Source organism: Echinops telfairi, unplaced genomic scaffold, assembly GCF_000313985.2.
Source record: "Echinops telfairi isolate 266 unplaced genomic scaffold, ASM31398v2 ScPeMD7_7466;HRSCAF=8504, whole genome shotgun sequence".
Classification (NCBI taxonomy): Eukaryota; Metazoa; Chordata; class Mammalia; order Afrosoricida; family Tenrecidae; genus Echinops; species Echinops telfairi.
In genome coordinates this window covers 6,905,548-6,923,117 of record NW_022111366.1, presented here as the reverse complement: position 1 = coordinate 6,923,117, position 17,570 = coordinate 6,905,548, and the positions used below count along the sequence as shown (strand labels likewise).

Sequence of the window (17,570 nt, the reverse complement as noted above, 5' to 3'; positions counted from 1 at the left end):
TAGAAAGGCGAGGCTCACCACCCATTTATCCCTCCGCCTTTCAATGAGCCCCACATGTGATTATCGGCCAGGCTGGCACCATGAACTAGCTCACTTGGTTCTTCTCCTCTGCCACCTCTTGAATGCTCCCCTTAGATGCAGGGCCTGTGCGTTCCTTCCGTCTTCTTTTCTTGCTCACCATTTTGCGGTTCCAGTGTATTGAGCTGGCTCTGACTCACGGTGACCCCATGTCCAAAACACTGCCCTGTCCTGAACCCTCGTCACAATTTCTGTGGCTGAGCCCATTTTACCCATAGAATCCTCTAGTATTACAACTCAGTCTGTATTTCTCTTCAGTTCATTCTGCGTGAGAAATCCAAGGATGTTCTTCCATGTTGGTATTCAAACTCGTCTTTGCACCTTTCATTATAAGAGCTTGTATTCTCTAGCTTCCCATTGAAATCTCCTGTTCAGCTCTTTTAATTCATGTTTTTTCCCCTCCTTGTTCTAGGTACTCTGTGTTCATGAACAAGTGTCAGAGACTTTTCTGGCGTCCACTTTAATCTTTCCTTTCCACCCCCTGTTTTCAATGACTGCATTCTTCATATATGGTGCTCTTGAAACCAACCCTGGATGTCAGCTCCATGTTGATGTCACCTCCTCCGGTCTTGGGCCATTAGCATTCCGTGCTTTACACCTACTCATGAGATGTCTCTAAATCCAGTAGGATATACCCAGGGTCATTGTTTGGCTCCTATGGACTTGTTTTCATTTCCTTCAGTTTCAACCTGAACTTCCCTATCAAAAATTGATTGTTCTGCATTCAGCCCTGCCCTTGTTCTGACCAGTGATGTTACAGTTTTCCATTGTCTCTTCACTCAAATGTAGCTGCTTAGATTCCCGTGGATAGTCACTATTTATATTGTTGAAAAGGTATTGGCAATGGATTGTTGTTGGTCTTGCAAAATTCTATTATACCAGCTCCATCTTCATTTCTTTCACCGAGGTCATATATTTCAACTATTGATTCTTTGTTTCCAACTCTCACATTCCACACCAAACCCAAACTCACTCCCATGGAGTTCGTGCTACCTCCGAGCTACCTATGCAGGGTTTCTGAGGCTTTCCACTCTTCACAAAGATGTCCAAAGCGAGGAGCCTCATCTCGCTCCTAAAAAGCAGGTAGTGGGTTTGAACCATTTACCTTATGGTCGGCATTACAACAATCACCCGATTATGCCCCCAGGAGTCACAGTGCAATTACCAGGAATTATCAAGGCGTCTTGATTGCATAGTTTATACATTTCCTTGTATGTATGTGGACGTCATCCTATCGCCGACAGTATTGTACTTGTGGATCTTACACATTTTTGTTGCTGAACATGAGGACATTCCCCTTCCATTCGTCAGTCCCGGCACAGTCGACTGCATGTCTGTCCGATTCAGAAGAGCAGCTACGATGTCTTTCGAGCTCACTAATGCCCAAGATCTCATTCTCCAAACACTCCATTGCATGTGGACAGCTTCAAATTTCCCTTGATTCACCTGTTCCACATGCCCATGACTGCGGGATGCTTGAGCCCGCCCGTATCAGCAAAGGGAGACGTTGAAAGCTGTGCTCGGTCTGTGTCGTTGAGATCCCCTCTGCTTTGAGGAGACATTTCTTCTTGAGTTGCACTTTGGTGCCTTTCAGCCTGAGGGGCTCGTCCGCCCCCGCTCCCTTGCACGGTGCTCCTCTGCCACCTGTCAGCTCTCACCGCCCATTGTTTCCCCACAAGTAGTTTGCCAGGCCCGTCTTCCGATTTTGGTTGAGGTTCGTCTGGAGGTTTCTCCACTAGAACTTGTCCACCGTGGGTGACTCGGCTGACATTGGAAATACCAGAGGCATAGCTTCTAGCATCACAACCATCTGTGCGCCACCACAGTGCCGTAGACCGAGAGAGGAGTGATGGCCCGAGTCACGTCAGCCACTGCTCAACGTGTACCTACTTGTGCTGGGAAGTGTTTTTTAACGATTTGTGAGGTGTTTGCCCCTGCTCCAAAATTTCTTTTTTCAGCATGCAAACAGGGGTCAAGAAGTCATAGACATCGTGGAACAGGTTTCCTTTGTCTTGCAAGCAAATCCCTTGCACTTTGGATCTCTGGCAACATGGCACATCTCCAGAGACCCACAGCCAGGGGACTCCTGATCGACGTGGGCGCCCGTGTCCTCGCAGCCTGACTACAAAAGCCACTGCATCCCCGGGTCTGTCCCAGCTTCTGTTATGACAGTCAGTGTCATGTGGCTGCTTTCCTCCTTCCTTGTAATGTTAGCATCTGCCAGTGCTCAGGTGGGACCCCTGGTGGTGTAATGGTTCTGTGATGCGTTGCTAACAGCAAAGTCAGCAGTTCAAAGCTACCAGCCACTCGGAGGGAGAAAGACAAAGGTTTCTACTCCTGTGAAGAGTTAGAGTCTCAGACACCCTCGGGGCAGGTCCACCTGTCCTGTAGGGTTCATGAATCACAGTCACTTGATGGACGTGAATGACAAACTGCCGTAGGCAGAACACATCTGACAGCAAGGGTTGACTGCTTTTGTTTCGCTTTGTTTCTGGCTCTTTAGTTTGCCCCCTAACAGCTGAATAGGCCCCTCCAGCATGGCCCGGAGGGGCCCTCGGGCTGCCAGTTTGCTGTGACTGGAGATACAAGCAGTGAGCAAATTCCTCCCCCTCTCTTTGCCCAGTCGATTCAGTCATGTATGCTGTCATGAAATCGCATGTTTTTACACTGTTTAAAGGCAGTTTGTCGTACTGTGGTGGCGTGTGTGTTGCTGTGATGCCGGAAGCTATGTCACTGGTATTTCCAATGCCAACAGGGTCCCCCAAAGTGAACACGTTTCAGTGGAGCTTCCAGACTGAGAACAATGAACAATTCTGTCCCCACTTCCGAGGAAGGAGCCCTGAAAACCTTCTGCACACATAGCGTGGAAACTTTGTCCGACACTGAAAGCCTCACGGAGGAAAGCAGAACCTTGGCAGCCAGCATGGAAACAATTGTGAGGATGGCGCAGGAGCAGGCGGGAGTTTGCTCTGTCGTGCACAGGGTTGCTATGGGCCTGACCGACGCCATGCCACCTAGCAACAGCCACACAGGCACTTACAACTTTACGAGTTCAGTTTGCAAAATAACGTTGTCTCCCTGTGGAGCAAGCTAGTTCTGTGTTTTCCCAACAAATTTTAAGCGTGAAATAATCATCCAATAATGAGAGCGAATATAAATGGAAATTTGTGGCTTAGGGAAGACTGCATAAGGCCTGACATCTGAAAAACTCCGTGTGCATGGCTGCAAAGCCCAGACCCATCAATGAATATTCTATTTGTTAAAAATCATTTTATTGGGGGCTTGTACAACTCTTATCACAATCCACACATACATCCATTGTGTCAAGCACATTTGTACATTTGTTGCCATCATCATTCTCAAAACATTTTCTTTCTACTTGAGCCCTTGGGATCAGCTCCTCCTTTTTTAACGAATATGTCTTGAATCACTGAGTGTTGTACTGTTTCTCTTGGGGTGGGCACAGAGAATGATGAAATACATCATTAAACAATGATGAAGTACAGCTGAAGGGTAGGGTGTGAGAATCGTCGGTTCCTGGGGTTTTAAGTTTCTTGAAGTCTTATAATAAATCGTAGGTTGTATTTTAAAATAATACTTTGCCCAGTCCTATTATGTTTTCCCTGCTTTAATAAGGCGTTCTGCTTTTGTATACGTATGCGTGAATATTTATGTTGTGTTCTGAGATGCTCAACTGTGAATTGACAAGCTGCTGAGATCAGGACTCCCAGGCGAGTTACTTCTGGCCCCCTGGTGACGGCTTACTTAAATTGCAGGTATAGTGCTGAGGAAGAAGTAACGGGAATGTGAGACTCTTAAATCAGGGACCCCACCAAGTTCTCGGTGTCAACCCCAACTGAAATGTGGGCGAACACCCTTTGAAAAACTTATCACCTGTTTGGCAAGCGGACTTGCTGATGGCCGGCGTCATAACAGTGTTCTCTGTTTGAATGTCCTAGTTACTGAAACCCATAAAAACAGTCACAAGAGAGTGCTCCACTGAGGTAGTGAAGGAGTGCCGTGCTTCATTCTGTCCTTTGCCCTTGCAGCTCTACGTGGCCACGGAAGCCATCCTCATTGCACTGGTTGGGGCCACGCCATCGTACCACTGGGACCTGGCAGAGCTCCTGCCAAACCAGAGCCACAGCAACCAGTCAGCGAGTGGAGACCGAACCTTCGGCACCTGGCTCCTGACGGCCAACGGCAGTGAGATCCACAAGCACGTGCATTTCAGTAGCAGCTTTACCTCCATCGCCTCAGAGGTAACAAACGAACGTTGTCGTTGTCAGCTGCGGTCAAGTGGGTCCCAACCCGCAGCAGCTCTATACACAACTGAAGGTCACGGCTGCCCAGCCCTGTGCCATCCTCACGACTGTTCTTATGTTTGAGCCCATTCGTGCAGCCACTGTGGTCGATCCATACTGTGGAAGACCTTCCTCTTGTTCCGTGCCCCTCCACTTGACCAAGTGTGACGACGTCCTCCAGGGACTGGTCTCTCCCGTCAACATGTCCAACGGACGTGAGACAAAGCCCCACCATCCTTGCTTCTAAGGAGTATTCTGGCTGTACTTCGTCTCAGATAGATGTGTTTGTTCCCTGGGCAGACTCTGGGACTTTCAACATTCTTTCGGCCAGCGCTGTATTTCAAATGCATGGGTGCTGCTTCCGTCCTCCTCATCCAAATAACGTTAGGAACGATGAAAAAATGACCATGAAACGCTTCCCCCTGGTCCAGGTGGAACCACTCTGTTTCATCTTGTCAGTTTAAATTTCAGCCATGTCTTCAAAAAACGTCCTGGTAAACTTGAGAGTTGGGTGTAATATGTTGCAAGAAAATAATCTTATGGAAACAAATGTTTTCCCCATCTTGCTACCTAAATGGGAGAAGGGGAGACAATCTTTCTAAACTAGTGCTTTGAAGTCTCTCCAAGGTGGTTCCGTGAAATGGGATCTAAAAAGTCAAGAATTGTGCCTTGACCATGTTGCTGTTGTTCTGTGCAGTCTTTCCTAGGCCACAAATGTCCATGTAGATTGCCCTGTATGGCGGAGTAGAGCTGCCCACTAGCACTCTGTGACTGAACTCTCTGTGGGAGCTGATGGCCAGGCCTTTTCTCCTGGTCAAAGGTACTGGTGGGTTAGAACCATGGTGGGTTAACAACCGAGTGCTTAACCAGTGCCACCAGCATAGCACCCTTTTAAAAGGGAAGTCATACGTTCATCTCTCTTTATTACATAAGTAAGCACTACCTAGAGAGGAAGGTAATGACCTATTTTATAATACCCCAGGTGTAATTGTAGGCACAGTCCTAGATGTGGACCAGAGGGAACCTTGGCCGTGCGGTTTACCATACCAGCAGTACCACCTGGTGTGCCCAGGAAGCCTTAGGTTGAAGGGCCCTTTTCTGGTGAAGGCCCTGGTAAGGGCAACACCAGAGCCAGCCAGAGACACACCAGCTGCAGGGTAGCCAGTGTGGAGAAGAGAAGCCGTGCTGGAAAGGGCAGCACTCACACACAAGATAGCACCATGCGTCTATGGCCTCTGTCCACCCAACCCAAGCTCCCATGTGCCCCCATGGCCCTGCCTCTGATGGACCCTGTGACCTAGCCAATGGATAATATGCCAATGGTTAATATGCCTGCTACAGCATGGGGTCCCCGGGACTCTGTTCCAGTTCTTAGTTCTGACTGCTGTGCCAGCCAGCTTCCTCTAAATCCCTTTGGCTGCATATCCCCACCAGATGCCCTGCTTGCAGCATCTTCAGCATGGGCCAGTAGACCACTCTGCCACGTGTGTGCCCCTACATGGGTATCATGGCACCAGTCAGCCTTCTGCTTGTTGATCATCACCTTCTGAAAACAGGAGATAAGCCCACCACCTTTCCTTAGGAGGTACCTTTCCTGTGACAGCGATCTGCTTGTGTGCCCCATTGCTCCAAAGCTTTCTGTGAGCCTCCCATGGCACACTGAATACAGTAGAAACCCTTCGTGCCCTCTTCAGGCTGCTCACACTTCACAGCGTGGCACCAGTCTGCTTTTCCAGCCTCCGTCACCATGCTTGTCCCATGCCAGCCACACAGGGTCTGCAGAGGTTATAGAGGGAAGAAACTTGACTAACTGGGTTGCCACAAACTCAAACCAAACTCACTGCCCTTGACTCCTAGTGACCCCTCTGTGGGTTTCCAAGACTGCAACTGTTTACCGGAGTAGAAAGCCCAGTCTCTCACTTGAGCTGGCCCACCGCGTGCATCACAGCCCAGCTTGGAAACACTACACCACCAGGGCTCTAGGGTGGCCTCAGGGCCCGGGGAAAAACCGCCTAGCTGCGGAGGAGTGCAGTTCTTAGAAGCGGATTGTGCTGACTCCTAGGGATCCCATAGGACAAAGTAGAACTGCCCCTGTGGGATTTGAGAGTAAATCTTTACAGTTGCTGTTAGGAGTCCAACTCATAACCCACCACCTCACCAGGGCGCCTCCCTTGTATGGTTAGAATGTTTTCCCATTTTATTTAATAAAGATTATGCAAATCTGATTCCTCATCAGTACCCCTTCTACAATTTGGTATTCATTTATGGTTCTTGCCAGAACCAATCTAGGCTATGATTGTCCCAAATGATGATTCCTTAACTCCAGCAATTTCTCCACACTTACCAGGAAGCATTCTAATTCTTACTATAAACAGGGGCCCATTTAATCAGTCCGTCTGTCCGTCCCATCCATCCATCATCAGCATGCACTCATGGTTTTCTATTAATTTGAATCATTATAATTCATGGCAGTCCTTTATTTTTTAAGTTTTATTAGCATATACTTCACAAATCATACAATTCAATAGTTCAATCATATTAAGTAGCATTGTATAATTATCACCAGTTTTTAGAACATTTTCTTCTTTCTTGTACTCATTTTAATTAGCTCATTTCCTCCCCAGCCACACCCTCAAGGAACCATTAATCCAGTTACTGTTTCTATAGATTTACCTATCATGGATTCCTTATTAAAAAACAAAAAAACTACAATAACAAAAGTAAAACAGAGAAAACTCAGAATCAAAAGGAGAAAATATTGAAAAGTACAATTTAAAATGAATCAAAAAGGAGATCAAGTGATAAGGTATTAAAATTTAACCTAACATATATAAATATATATATAACCTAATGCATATATATTAACCTAACTGCATCTACAGCAATCTACTTCCGAAGGCATTCTACTAAATAAGCAAGGCTTATTCACATCCATGGTCTATAGTCAGAGGGAATTCACCAGAGGCTTAATCCACGTGTATTTCCTTCACATTTTTTTAAAACTGAAAACAACTTTAAAACAAAGGAGGGGGGGGGCAATCAAATAATAAGATCTTACATTTTATGTGTGCCATAATCTACACTACAATGCTGCTTGATAACAAATCCTTATTTTCGTGCTAAAATTATCCCCCATTTATCAGTGGAACCTCTTCGAGCTTGCTCCCTTGTGGTTTCTTGTCTTAATGAAAATATTTCTTTTGAGCTAATTATAGATTTGTATGTAGCTGCAAGAAGTAACACAGGGCAATCATGTGTACCCCACAACCAGTGTCTCTCAATGCAGCCAGGGCCTTGGCAGGAATGGTAAAGCCACAGACTCTCCCAGGTCATCACCACAGCCTCCTTCCTGCTGCCCTTCAGCAGCCACCCCCACTCCCCGACTGCTCCCCACTACACCTTGGACCCCTGGTCTCCACTGCTCTCCATGCACTATAATCTCCTGTGGTACCATTTTATCATTTCAAGACTTTCAAAAATCAGAATCATTGTCTGAGGGGATTGGCTTTTTCGCTCAACAGATGCCTGTAGATTGCTGTGTATCAGTAGTATGTGTTTTTATTTTCAGGCATGCAAATATCCCTTTAATGTAGATAGTATGTAGTCTTTTTTGTGTGTGGTATTGTTTGAAGTGAACTTGTCGCAAGACAAGTCCATTTCAGTTCACTTTCCTCCTTTTTCCTTTAAGCCACTCAGACCACTGTCTAGGTTTGAGGGCTAAGGAAACTGGAGGGACTTTTATTTATTTATTTAGAAAAGACACTATTTACATCGCCTATCTCAAGAAATGAAATCAACAATATCCTATTCAACCCTTTATGTCTGGGGTTCTCCCTCTCCCCTTCCTCAGTATCTCATCCCTGGCCCCTTCAGTTAACAAAGCCTTATCTTTTGGTAATATAAACCACGTTCCCTTTTCTATAGTATGCCGTGTTAATAAAACCCTTATCTTTAAAACAAACACACAAAAATTCCTCCTTGAAAAAACCCAAAAAGTTGAGGGTGACAATTCCCAGTAAGATCTGGTAAGAGATTATTTGCACGTGGGTTCCCGTTAACTGACTGACTTGAATTTAATCCACTGATTTGCACCACGAACTTCAAAAGGCGGGTCGTTGCAGTAGATGTGATACCCCAGTTCTTCCAGAGGCGGTTCCGGATCTGCTGTAGCAAACTGGGCTGCATCCTCGATTTCCTTTCTCACTTCCACGTCGATTTCCTTGAGCTCTTCCACACTGGCGAGGTCGTTGTTCACCATCCTGTCCTTGAGAAGCATAATGGGGTCGCTCTTACTTCTGACTTCCTGAATTTCTTCTCGGGTGCGGTAACTGACTCCGGGATCGCTCATGCTGTGTCCGTGGTAGCGGTAGGTCTGCAGCTCCATCAGTATGGGCCCCTTCCCAGCTCTGCAGTGGGCGGCTGCAAACTTTGTAGCCTCCCGGACGCACAGGACATCCATCCCGTCTACCCGGAGCCCCGGAATAAAGTCACCTCGCTTGTAGTAGTCGGTGCTGGCGGCTGCTCTCTCCACAGACGTTCCCATTCCATAACGGTTGTTTTCGCAGATGAAAATGCACGGTAGTTTCCACAAAGCTGCCATATTGTAAGCTTCAAATATCTGGCCCTGGTTCGCAGCACCATCCCCGTAAAGGGTCAGGCAGACTTCCTCTTTGCCGTTGTACTTGCAGGCCAGAGCGATTCCAGCCCCCAAGGGCACCTGCGCGCCCACAATGCCGTTGCCCCCATAGAAGTTCTTGGCATACATGTGCATTGAACCACCTTTCCCCTTCGCACAACCTCCTCTGCGTCCAGTTAGCTCCGCCAGGATCTCTCGGACGGTGAGCCCCCGGGTAAAGGTGAAGCCGTGAGCCCGATAGGCAGTGATGAGATGATCCGTGGGATTTATGCCGGCCTCGAGCCCCACGCAGCACGCTTCCTGCCCATCGCACAGGTGGCAGAAGCCGCGGATGATCTTCTGCTTGTACAGCTGGTCGGCCTTCAGCTCCAAGCGGCGGACGGTCTGCATCATCTTGTAGTAGCGAAGGCCGTCCTCCCTGGTGAGCACGGCGGTCTCGGGCGGGCCCTCCTCCAGCCGGTGGAGATCGCATTTCCTAATCTCAAATGTAGCGTCACTGGCAAAGCTACGGGACGCCACCAGCACTCTGCTAGCTGGCTTCCGGGCGGCGCCCGCCAACACGCGGGACACGGCGGCGAGCATCTTCAACTCGCGGCGGGTGGGCAGAGGTCGTAGTAGAAAGGGCCCGAAGCGCGCAGCCCCGTGCGTCTCCCCCGCGTCTCCTTGGAGCGTCTAGAGCGGCTGCGCTGCGCGCTGCGGATGACGTCACGCGCTGCGTCGGCCGCGGGCCAATCACAACGGCTTCTCGGTCGGGCTACGCCCCCACAGTTCCGCTCCAAACCGCCTGTGAGTGGATTACGATCCTAGCAAACTGTGAGTCAGGTCCTAGCAAACTGATGAGTCAGGGCGTGCCGGGCGTGCGCAGACTGACCACCGGAGTAGGAGGTCTCATCTGTCTCCCGCGGAGTGGCTGGTGGTTTCGAACTGAGTACCCTGCTATCGCATATCAGCGCGTAACCACTGCGCTACCAGGGCTCCATGCTCATCTATAACGACTCTAGGGCAGGGTAGAACTACGCCTGTGAGTTTCTGAAAGAACTCTTAGGGAAGTAGAAAATTCTTTATTCCGCCGCTCAGCTGGTGCTTTCGCACTGCTGACCTCGCAGTTAACAGCCTAACGCCGGAAGCCTGCTAGTGTGTCATTTTGTTATTGTTAAGAAATAGTCGACGGCATGGGAGAACCACAGGTGTCTGTTGTTTCTAGGTGTTAGCTCTTTTGAGCCCAGCTGCTATAGACACGCATGTGCATGTTTTTGTGTGAACATGGGCTTCATTTCTCCGGCAAATTCCCAGGAGTGCAGTGGCGTGGCTAGGTTGAAGAGTAGTCGCATGTCCAGGTTTTAAAGGAACTACCAAATTGTTTTCTACACGGGTTAGGTGCTATTTGCATTTCAGCAATGTGGTTTACTAGTGTCTCCCTGTCTTTGCTAGCATTTGATGTTGTCACCATATGTATTTTTTAACTATGACGGGGTTGCACAAAGTTCATGGAGAAATTCCATTATTTTTCTTCTGTTTCTCCATGAGCCTTCTGAAGCCCTCTCATTACAGGAAAACACACACCAATCCAACAATTTCTGCACATGCCATGCAGTGACGTTGATTAGGTTCTATAGGTAGTACAGCCATCTGTTTAGCTTCCTTTTCCGTTTCTGCCCATTGACGTAAACTCATTTTCCCCTGAGCTTCCCATCAAAATGTTACACTTGCTGTCAGCAATTTGATCTCACGTGATACACCTTTTAAAAAGAGCACAAAAATAGCAGTGTGTGTAGACTGTTGTTTGGTTTAAAGAAGACTTCAGTGGATAGTTTGAGCTAAGGGTTCAGGATTAAAAGTTATCTCAGGGCAGTACTTCAGGGGTTGCATCCAGTTGCAACGGATCCAGAAACTCAGAATTCCAAAGAAATTGGAATTTGACATCCCCTTCCCCTCCTTTTGAGCAGGGTTCTTCTATAGACTCTTTGAGTACTTTTTATTTCAGTTATTCTGACAGGTGTATGGTGATACCTCATTGTGGATTTAATTTGCATTTCCTGTGGCTAATGACATTTAACCTTTTTTCCCCCCATGTCCTATTTGCCATCTTTATATCCATTTTTGTGAAGTGACTCTTCATGTGCCTTGCCTTTTGATTATGTTTTGCCTTTTGATTATGTTACTATTTCTTCTTGTCGTTATTGTTGAGCTTTGAGAGTTCTTTATTTTCAGTATTTGTCTATTGTCAGATAATGTAGTTTGCAAATATTTTTCACCATTCTGTAGCTTTTCTTTTCATCTACTAGGATCTTTTACAGAACAAAAGATCTTCACTTTAATCAAGACCAGTTTACCTTTTAATATTTTGCTCTTAAGGATTGTACTTTAGGTGTAAAGTCCAAGAATGCTTTTCCTAGCCCTCAGTTTCAGAGAGTGTCTCTTATATCTTCTTAAACATTTTATAGTACTTCATTTTACATTAAGTCTGGAATCCAGTTCTGATTTATTTTTCCTTTTGCTCCAGCCTTTGTTGGAAAGGTTGCCCTTCTTTCATTGGATGGCTCTGGAACGTTTGTCAAAACTCAGTTGGATTTATGTGTGGGTCTGTTTCCGGATTATAGGAGCTCTGGTAGCATAGTGAATTATGTGTTACACTGCTAATCACCAAGTCTTCGGTTCAAGCCCACCAGCCACTGTCTGGGAGAAAGATGAGGCTTTCTGCTCTTGTAAAGACGGACAATCTCAGAAACCGACAGGGGCAGTCTCCTCTGTCCTATAGGGGGCACTGTGAGTCAGAATCAACTCAAGGCCAGGGAGTGAATTTCTGGACTCACTGTTGTGATCCACTGATGTAGGGTCTACCCCTCTACCAATAACACAGCCTTGCCTTTTGTAGTTAATAATAGACTGATTCCTTCCATTTCATTCATCTTTTCAAACTTGTTTTTGCTATTCTTTTGCTTTCCTATATAAATTTTAAGGTAATTTTATCTGTGACTATCAAATATTTTTAGGAGTTTGATAGGAGTTGTGTATATTAATTTGGGGATACAGTAATTGAATTTAATACATGAACACTGTATGTTATTTAGATCTTCTTTGATTTATTTCATTATTTTGTAGTTTTTGTCATACATGTCCTGTACACATTTTTAAATTTACATCTAAGGTTTTCATATTTTGAGCATTTGTCCCAGGTATCTATTTTTAATTTCAGGATCTGCATGTTGCTCTTTGCTAGTCGACAGAGGGAAGATTATTTTTTTGCATGTTTTTCTTGTGTCATGTGACTTTACTTAACTCAATTATTAATTATAGTTGTGGGTTTTTTTAATTTTAAGACTCCTTGAGGTTTTTCTGGGGGCTCATGTCAAAAATAAGGATATTTTAGTTTTTTATTTCATCATTTGCCTTTTATTCCTTGTTGTGCCCTGACAGAACTGCCAGCACTAAGTGGAAGGAATGAAAGTAGTAAGCTGGAGTCTTTGTCTCCTACCTAATCGTATGGGAAGAGCACGCAGTCTTTCACCAGTAGACCTGTCGTGTTTGCTGTGAGCCCTGGTGGGGCTGTGGATTAGGAGCTGCTAGCTGCAAGGTTGATGGCTCAAGCCCATCAGCTGCCCTCAGGAGAGAGTTCATATTACCTGCTCCCATAAAGATTTATAGTCTCGGAAACCCTATTTGGGGTCACTGTTAATCAGCTCAATGGCATTAAGTTTGGTTTTGACTTGGGTACAATTTTGTAAATGTTCCTTAGTTTTTTTCTAATAAGTTCAAATTTTGTCCAATACATATCTGAATCCATACCTGTAATCATGTGATTCCCCTCCCCCCATTCACCTCTAATTCTCCTGGGCACTCATCTGGGCTTGCACAGTTCTCAGCTCCCCAACAAACCCATTGCCAACTGGTAATGACAGTGAATCTCAGACCAGATCCTAGCACACAGTTCAACATTCGCCAAATGCTTATTACCAAGAAACCACCAAATCAAACAAAACAAACCTCTCTTTCAGACTTCAGAAACCCACCTCTCTGGTCTTGTAGACATTGTGATCATTGCTTCCATGAAACCTCCGGTTTGCAGAGGCAGGACACTCCCGGTCATTCTCAGGCCGCTAGAACCTGCCAGCGTCCCCAGTTGGCTCAGGGCAGGAGGGAAATGTTAGTTGTCCTAGAGCACTGCCCCCGTGGGGGAAGAGAATGAGCAGGAGTGGATTTTCTCACAAGTGCACACCAGGGTGCTGAGTGTCTCAAATGCATTAAACTAAAAGTGAAAGAAATGCAACTAATCCATGCATTTTGAGTACCTGAAATTTCACTAACTCAACAAAATGATAATAACCTAAAAATTATCAAGGGTTCATGAAGGAGGGGGAGCGGGGAGGGAGGGGAAAATGAGGAGCTGATGCCAAGGGCTCAAGTAGAAAGCAACTATTTTGAGAATCATGATGGCAACAAATGTACAAATGTGCTTGGCACAATGGATGGATGGATGGATTGTGATAAGAGGTGTACGAGACCCCAATAAAATGATTTAATAAAAAACGTCACCAACTCTAGCCATTTCTGATATGCATCATTGCCAGTCCTCAGGCCACTTTTAATTAAAATATAAGTGAGACACCCATTGCTAATAGAGACTGATTGCAGAAGCCCTTGCAATAGCTTCGGCCAGCGATGGAGTTTGAAGTGAAGGCCATCTGGCCACCGCGGGCTTGCAGCACCGTGATGAAAGGATGACCTGAGTACTGTTCTGTAGAGTAACGTGAATGAGATGGCACAGCAACATTGTCCTCAGCACAGCAGGCACTCCGCAGATTGTCATAGAATTGTATTAAATGGCTACTATTGAAAACCACTCGGAGCTCTTTCAGGTGTTGCAGTAGAACACCCACTATGTAAAATATTTGAAAACACACCCACTGTATAATATATTTGAAAACACGCTGGGGAGGAGCGAGGCCATGGCTGAGCTCTAACGGGAGAGCGAGGCGAAGCCGCAGGAAGAAGAAAACGTGGCTATCGTGATCACAGACAGGCAGGTAAGCCTGTGTTCACTGATAGCTACATCTTGCCTGACGCTGATAAGAGGGAGGAGAGGGCCCCCACCCCACCCCACGGACTGTGGTCCCTGCAGCATCAGCTCTGCAGCACACAGGGGCTCCAGCTAAGGAATGCTTAACTGCACGCCGAAGACAAAAGCAGGGCGGATTGGCCAAAGGACCAGAGCGAAAGCACTTAAAATAAGCTACTAGGGACACGCAGGAGAAATAGAATTACACAGCGCCCCTGACAAATACAGTGCATGTTTGCATCCGTTCGGAGGAGGAGGCCCCAGGGCTGAGCAGGCCCTCCCTTCCCTGCCTGTGATCACGATGGCCGCTTTTTCCTTCTTCCTGCGGGCTCCACCTCGCCCTACTATGAGAGCTCAGTCAGGGCCTCGCTCCTCCCTGGTGGTGCGCTTTCAAAGATTGTGTTGTGTTTAAGGGGGAAGTGCACACAACACATTAAGTTTCCCATTTGCCAGTTTCCACACACCGCTCTGCTCGTCCGTTTCCAGGACTCTCAGTTTCCCTGCCCATTGCCTTCTCATCTTTGCAGAAGAGCAGTTTTTGATCATGGGGGCTCCTGTCTTGATTTTCCTTTTAAGCAAAGCTCATGACCCATGGGTGAGACTCTCTCTTTTACGAGCCAGGCCGTTGGGGAGCTAACCAGGGACTTCAAGGGGACACTTCCTTTCAGGCTGATGTGTCTCTCAGGGCGGCAGCCTCGAGGAGTCCTCTCGTCCCCCCTGCCCAGTAAGCATGGACTTTCCCTCCATCTGGTGTGTTTCTCTCCAGCTACAGAGCTGTGTGTGTGTTCCTTTAAAACAGCCACAGCTCCCGCAGCCACCCCTTCTCAGTGGCTCTGGTGTCCCCGTATTGCTGCTCTCAGGTAGACCTAAGAAGGGCTCCTCAGGAGCCCGGGTGACATCGTGGTTACAAGTTGGGCTGTGATACGCCAGGTCGACATATCAAAGCCACCAGCTGCTCCTTGGGAGAAAGACGGGCTTTTTCCTCCCTTAAAGAGAGATAGTCCCAGAAACCCACAGGGGCCGTTCCACCCTGTCCCATCCGGTCACAGTGAGTCGGCATTCAGTCAATGGCAGGGAGTTGGTTAGTTCGGAAGAAGGGGTTGGCCCTGGTTCCCATGTGTAGTTTAGAAGCTCTTGTTGGCCCACAGTCCTCCTTTTTTATTTCGAGGGGCAAATAAAGTGTCCACCCCCGGCACTGTGGGCTCACCCTTCAGCACACGTGAGCCTGAGGTGAGTTCGCACAGTCTGAAAATGTCTTGGGCATGCATGTGTGCTTGGACAGTGTTTCAAGTCCCGGCGTGGAGGGGGCAGGTGGAGGTGTGACTGCCAGGTGTCCTGTGGATTGCGTGCACTGAGGAACTGCAGCGCAGAGGGGCGACTCCTTAGAGTGAGTGCCCTTCCAGCGGCAGCCAGGACCAGCCAGTGCCTCTCGGGAGCTGTTGGGCTGCGCTCTGCAAACGGAGGGAGCCTATTTTAGCGAATGGTGGTGGTGGTGGTGGTGGTGGTGCAGGCCCAAAGCAAAGCCTCCGTTTCAGTTCGTAGCAGCAGTTCCCTTTTGAAGACCTTTCCAGTTCTCTGTTGCACCTCCAAAAACCCGAGGTGGGGCTATTAAGATGGGAACTGGAGCTTATCAGTAGGGTGACGAATAGCCTCGATGTACAACCTGTGGGAAATGGATAATACTTGTTTCACAGCGACTCTTTGAAATTACGTTACTGTAAAAGCAATGCTTAAAACAAACAAAACAAGTACAAAGTCCTTGTTGACCCATCAAGTTACAATCCCCGGAACAAAATATCGAGGCACCAGTCCTCGGGACACTCAAGGTCAGGGGTGGGGAACCGTTTTTCCTGCCAAGGGCCATTTGGATATTTATAACATCATTCATGGGCCATACTGGCCAGACATTTAATTAACTCGCTCCTAAGGTGATGGCTGAAATTGCTTGTCATTAGTGAGGCGGGTGATATTAGCTGGTACTGATGATTTCTCAGGGCTAATAGGGCCTGTGGGTGGTTGTTCCCACCACTGCTCTTGGTTAAGGGGATTGTGCTCAAATACCCCTCCAACAAAGAAGTCCACCCGGTACCTTATGGCACTTAGGTCAGATCCAAAAGATGTGATTATGGAGGATTTGGGGACAGGTGCATCCATGTGATTAACTTTAATGCAATAATTAAAGAAAGAAACCCCACCAAACCTTTCATCTTAACTATTCTACATTGAGCTAATAGCCATTGGGGTGAATTTATGTAGCCAATTGCTGTCTGCTCTATTCAGATTACTCCCTGAGCTCCGACTCATTCACAAAGCACAAGATATCACGGAGACACACAATTACCGTGCTTAATTAATGTTTGCCACCAAAAAGAGTAAGGGTGGAATCTTTAATATCATTGTGGATATTGAAGAACTGAAATTGACTGATTATTATCCTGAGATTAATATATGTTCCCCAAGTCATACCCTGGGGTCAAACGACAAGAGTATTAAAACTATCTGAAAAATTCACTGCAGTAATTGCTTTAGGGGCCTTTTTTTAAATGCCTTCCTGCCTTTGCCTGTGCTGCTGATTGCTATAGCCCGCACACTTCACCCATTAAGTGGTAATTCAGAGTGACAACTACACAGAAATGAAGCAAGTTAGTTAATCACCATGAAACTGTACCTGAAATGCCCTGTCCAAGCACTCCTTCGTCACAGGAGGGCCTACAACTATCAGGGTTTCTCCCAGAGCGAGATGGTACCGGAGAGAACCGTTAATGCTTTTATGGGGCCTACTGGAGGGCGAGGGAGGGGAGGGCTGAAGTTTGATTGGGGTCGCCTGCTCGCCTCCTGTGCAGGGCCCCCAGGGATGCAGGGGACCTGGGGGAATCTTGTGCCAGTCCCCGCCCTGCAACACCGACCGACAAGCTGGGAGTCCAGGCAGGCCCATGGCAGCTGTCGGGTGACACAGGTCCCACCACAGCAGGACGTTGTGGAGCAGGAGCTCTGGCATGGTGGGCAAAGACACATGTCCAGCCTCCTCCTGAGCAGCCCGGAGGAGCCGCCCATTGCCTTCTCTTCATGGTTGGATGGACTGTGAGCTCCATGGGACTCGTGGGCAAGTTCACCTTGTGGAAGAGCCACACGCCTGGCTCCGGGAGGTGGCCCTGGCAGGCCCACTGCCTGCTGTTGTCGCCGTTAGTGCCATCTAGTCGATTCCACCCCATAGCCACCCTGTGCACAAGAGAACACAGCGCTGGCCCTGGGCTGACCGCGCAGCTGCTCCCAGGCTTGAGCCCATTGTTGCAGCCACTGTGTCAGCCCCTCTTGCCGAGGCTCTTCCTCATGTTCGCTGCCCCTCCGCCTTACACAGCATGGTGCCCTTCTCCAGCCCCTGCCTGCTGTGTGGGTTCCTCGATGTGCTCTGTGCCGTCCACCGCAAATCCCTTAGCAGCACGTACCCCACGTGCTTCCCTCGGGAGGGGTCGTCATGGCCACACTGCCTCTGCCA

General features: G+C 47.7%; 2 protein-coding genes across 5 annotated transcripts in view; one reads left to right on the top strand and one right to left on the bottom strand.

The window, feature by feature from the left end:
- Positions 1-17,570, top strand: part of SLC22A15 (solute carrier family 22 member 15) — a 128,428-nt gene that overhangs the window by 15,036 nt on the left and 95,822 nt on the right. For all 4 annotated transcript variants that reach the window (XR_006679425.1, XM_045283699.1, XM_004714861.2 and 1 more), the window contains exon 2: positions 4,128-4,340. Coding sequence is in view for 3 of the 4 variants with exons in the window: in XM_045283699.1 (XP_045139634.1) it covers positions 4,128-4,340 (213 nt within the window). In the remaining variant the exon portion in view is untranslated. The remainder of the gene's footprint in view (positions 1-4,127; positions 4,341-17,570) is intronic.
- Positions 8,112-9,669, bottom strand: LOC101659257 (pyruvate dehydrogenase E1 component subunit alpha, somatic form, mitochondrial-like). The gene has a single exon (XM_004714860.2). The coding sequence runs from the start codon at positions 9,598-9,600 to the stop codon at positions 8,437-8,439; it is 1,164 nt and encodes a 387-aa protein (XP_004714917.1). The 5' UTR covers positions 9,601-9,669; the 3' UTR covers positions 8,112-8,436.

What these genes read in the sequence shown, in the direction of transcription:
- LOC101659257 (XM_004714860.2), bottom strand. Translation starts at nt 9,600, where the DNA reads ATGCTCGCCGCCGTGTCCCGCGTGTTGGCGGGCGCCGCCCGGAAGCCA.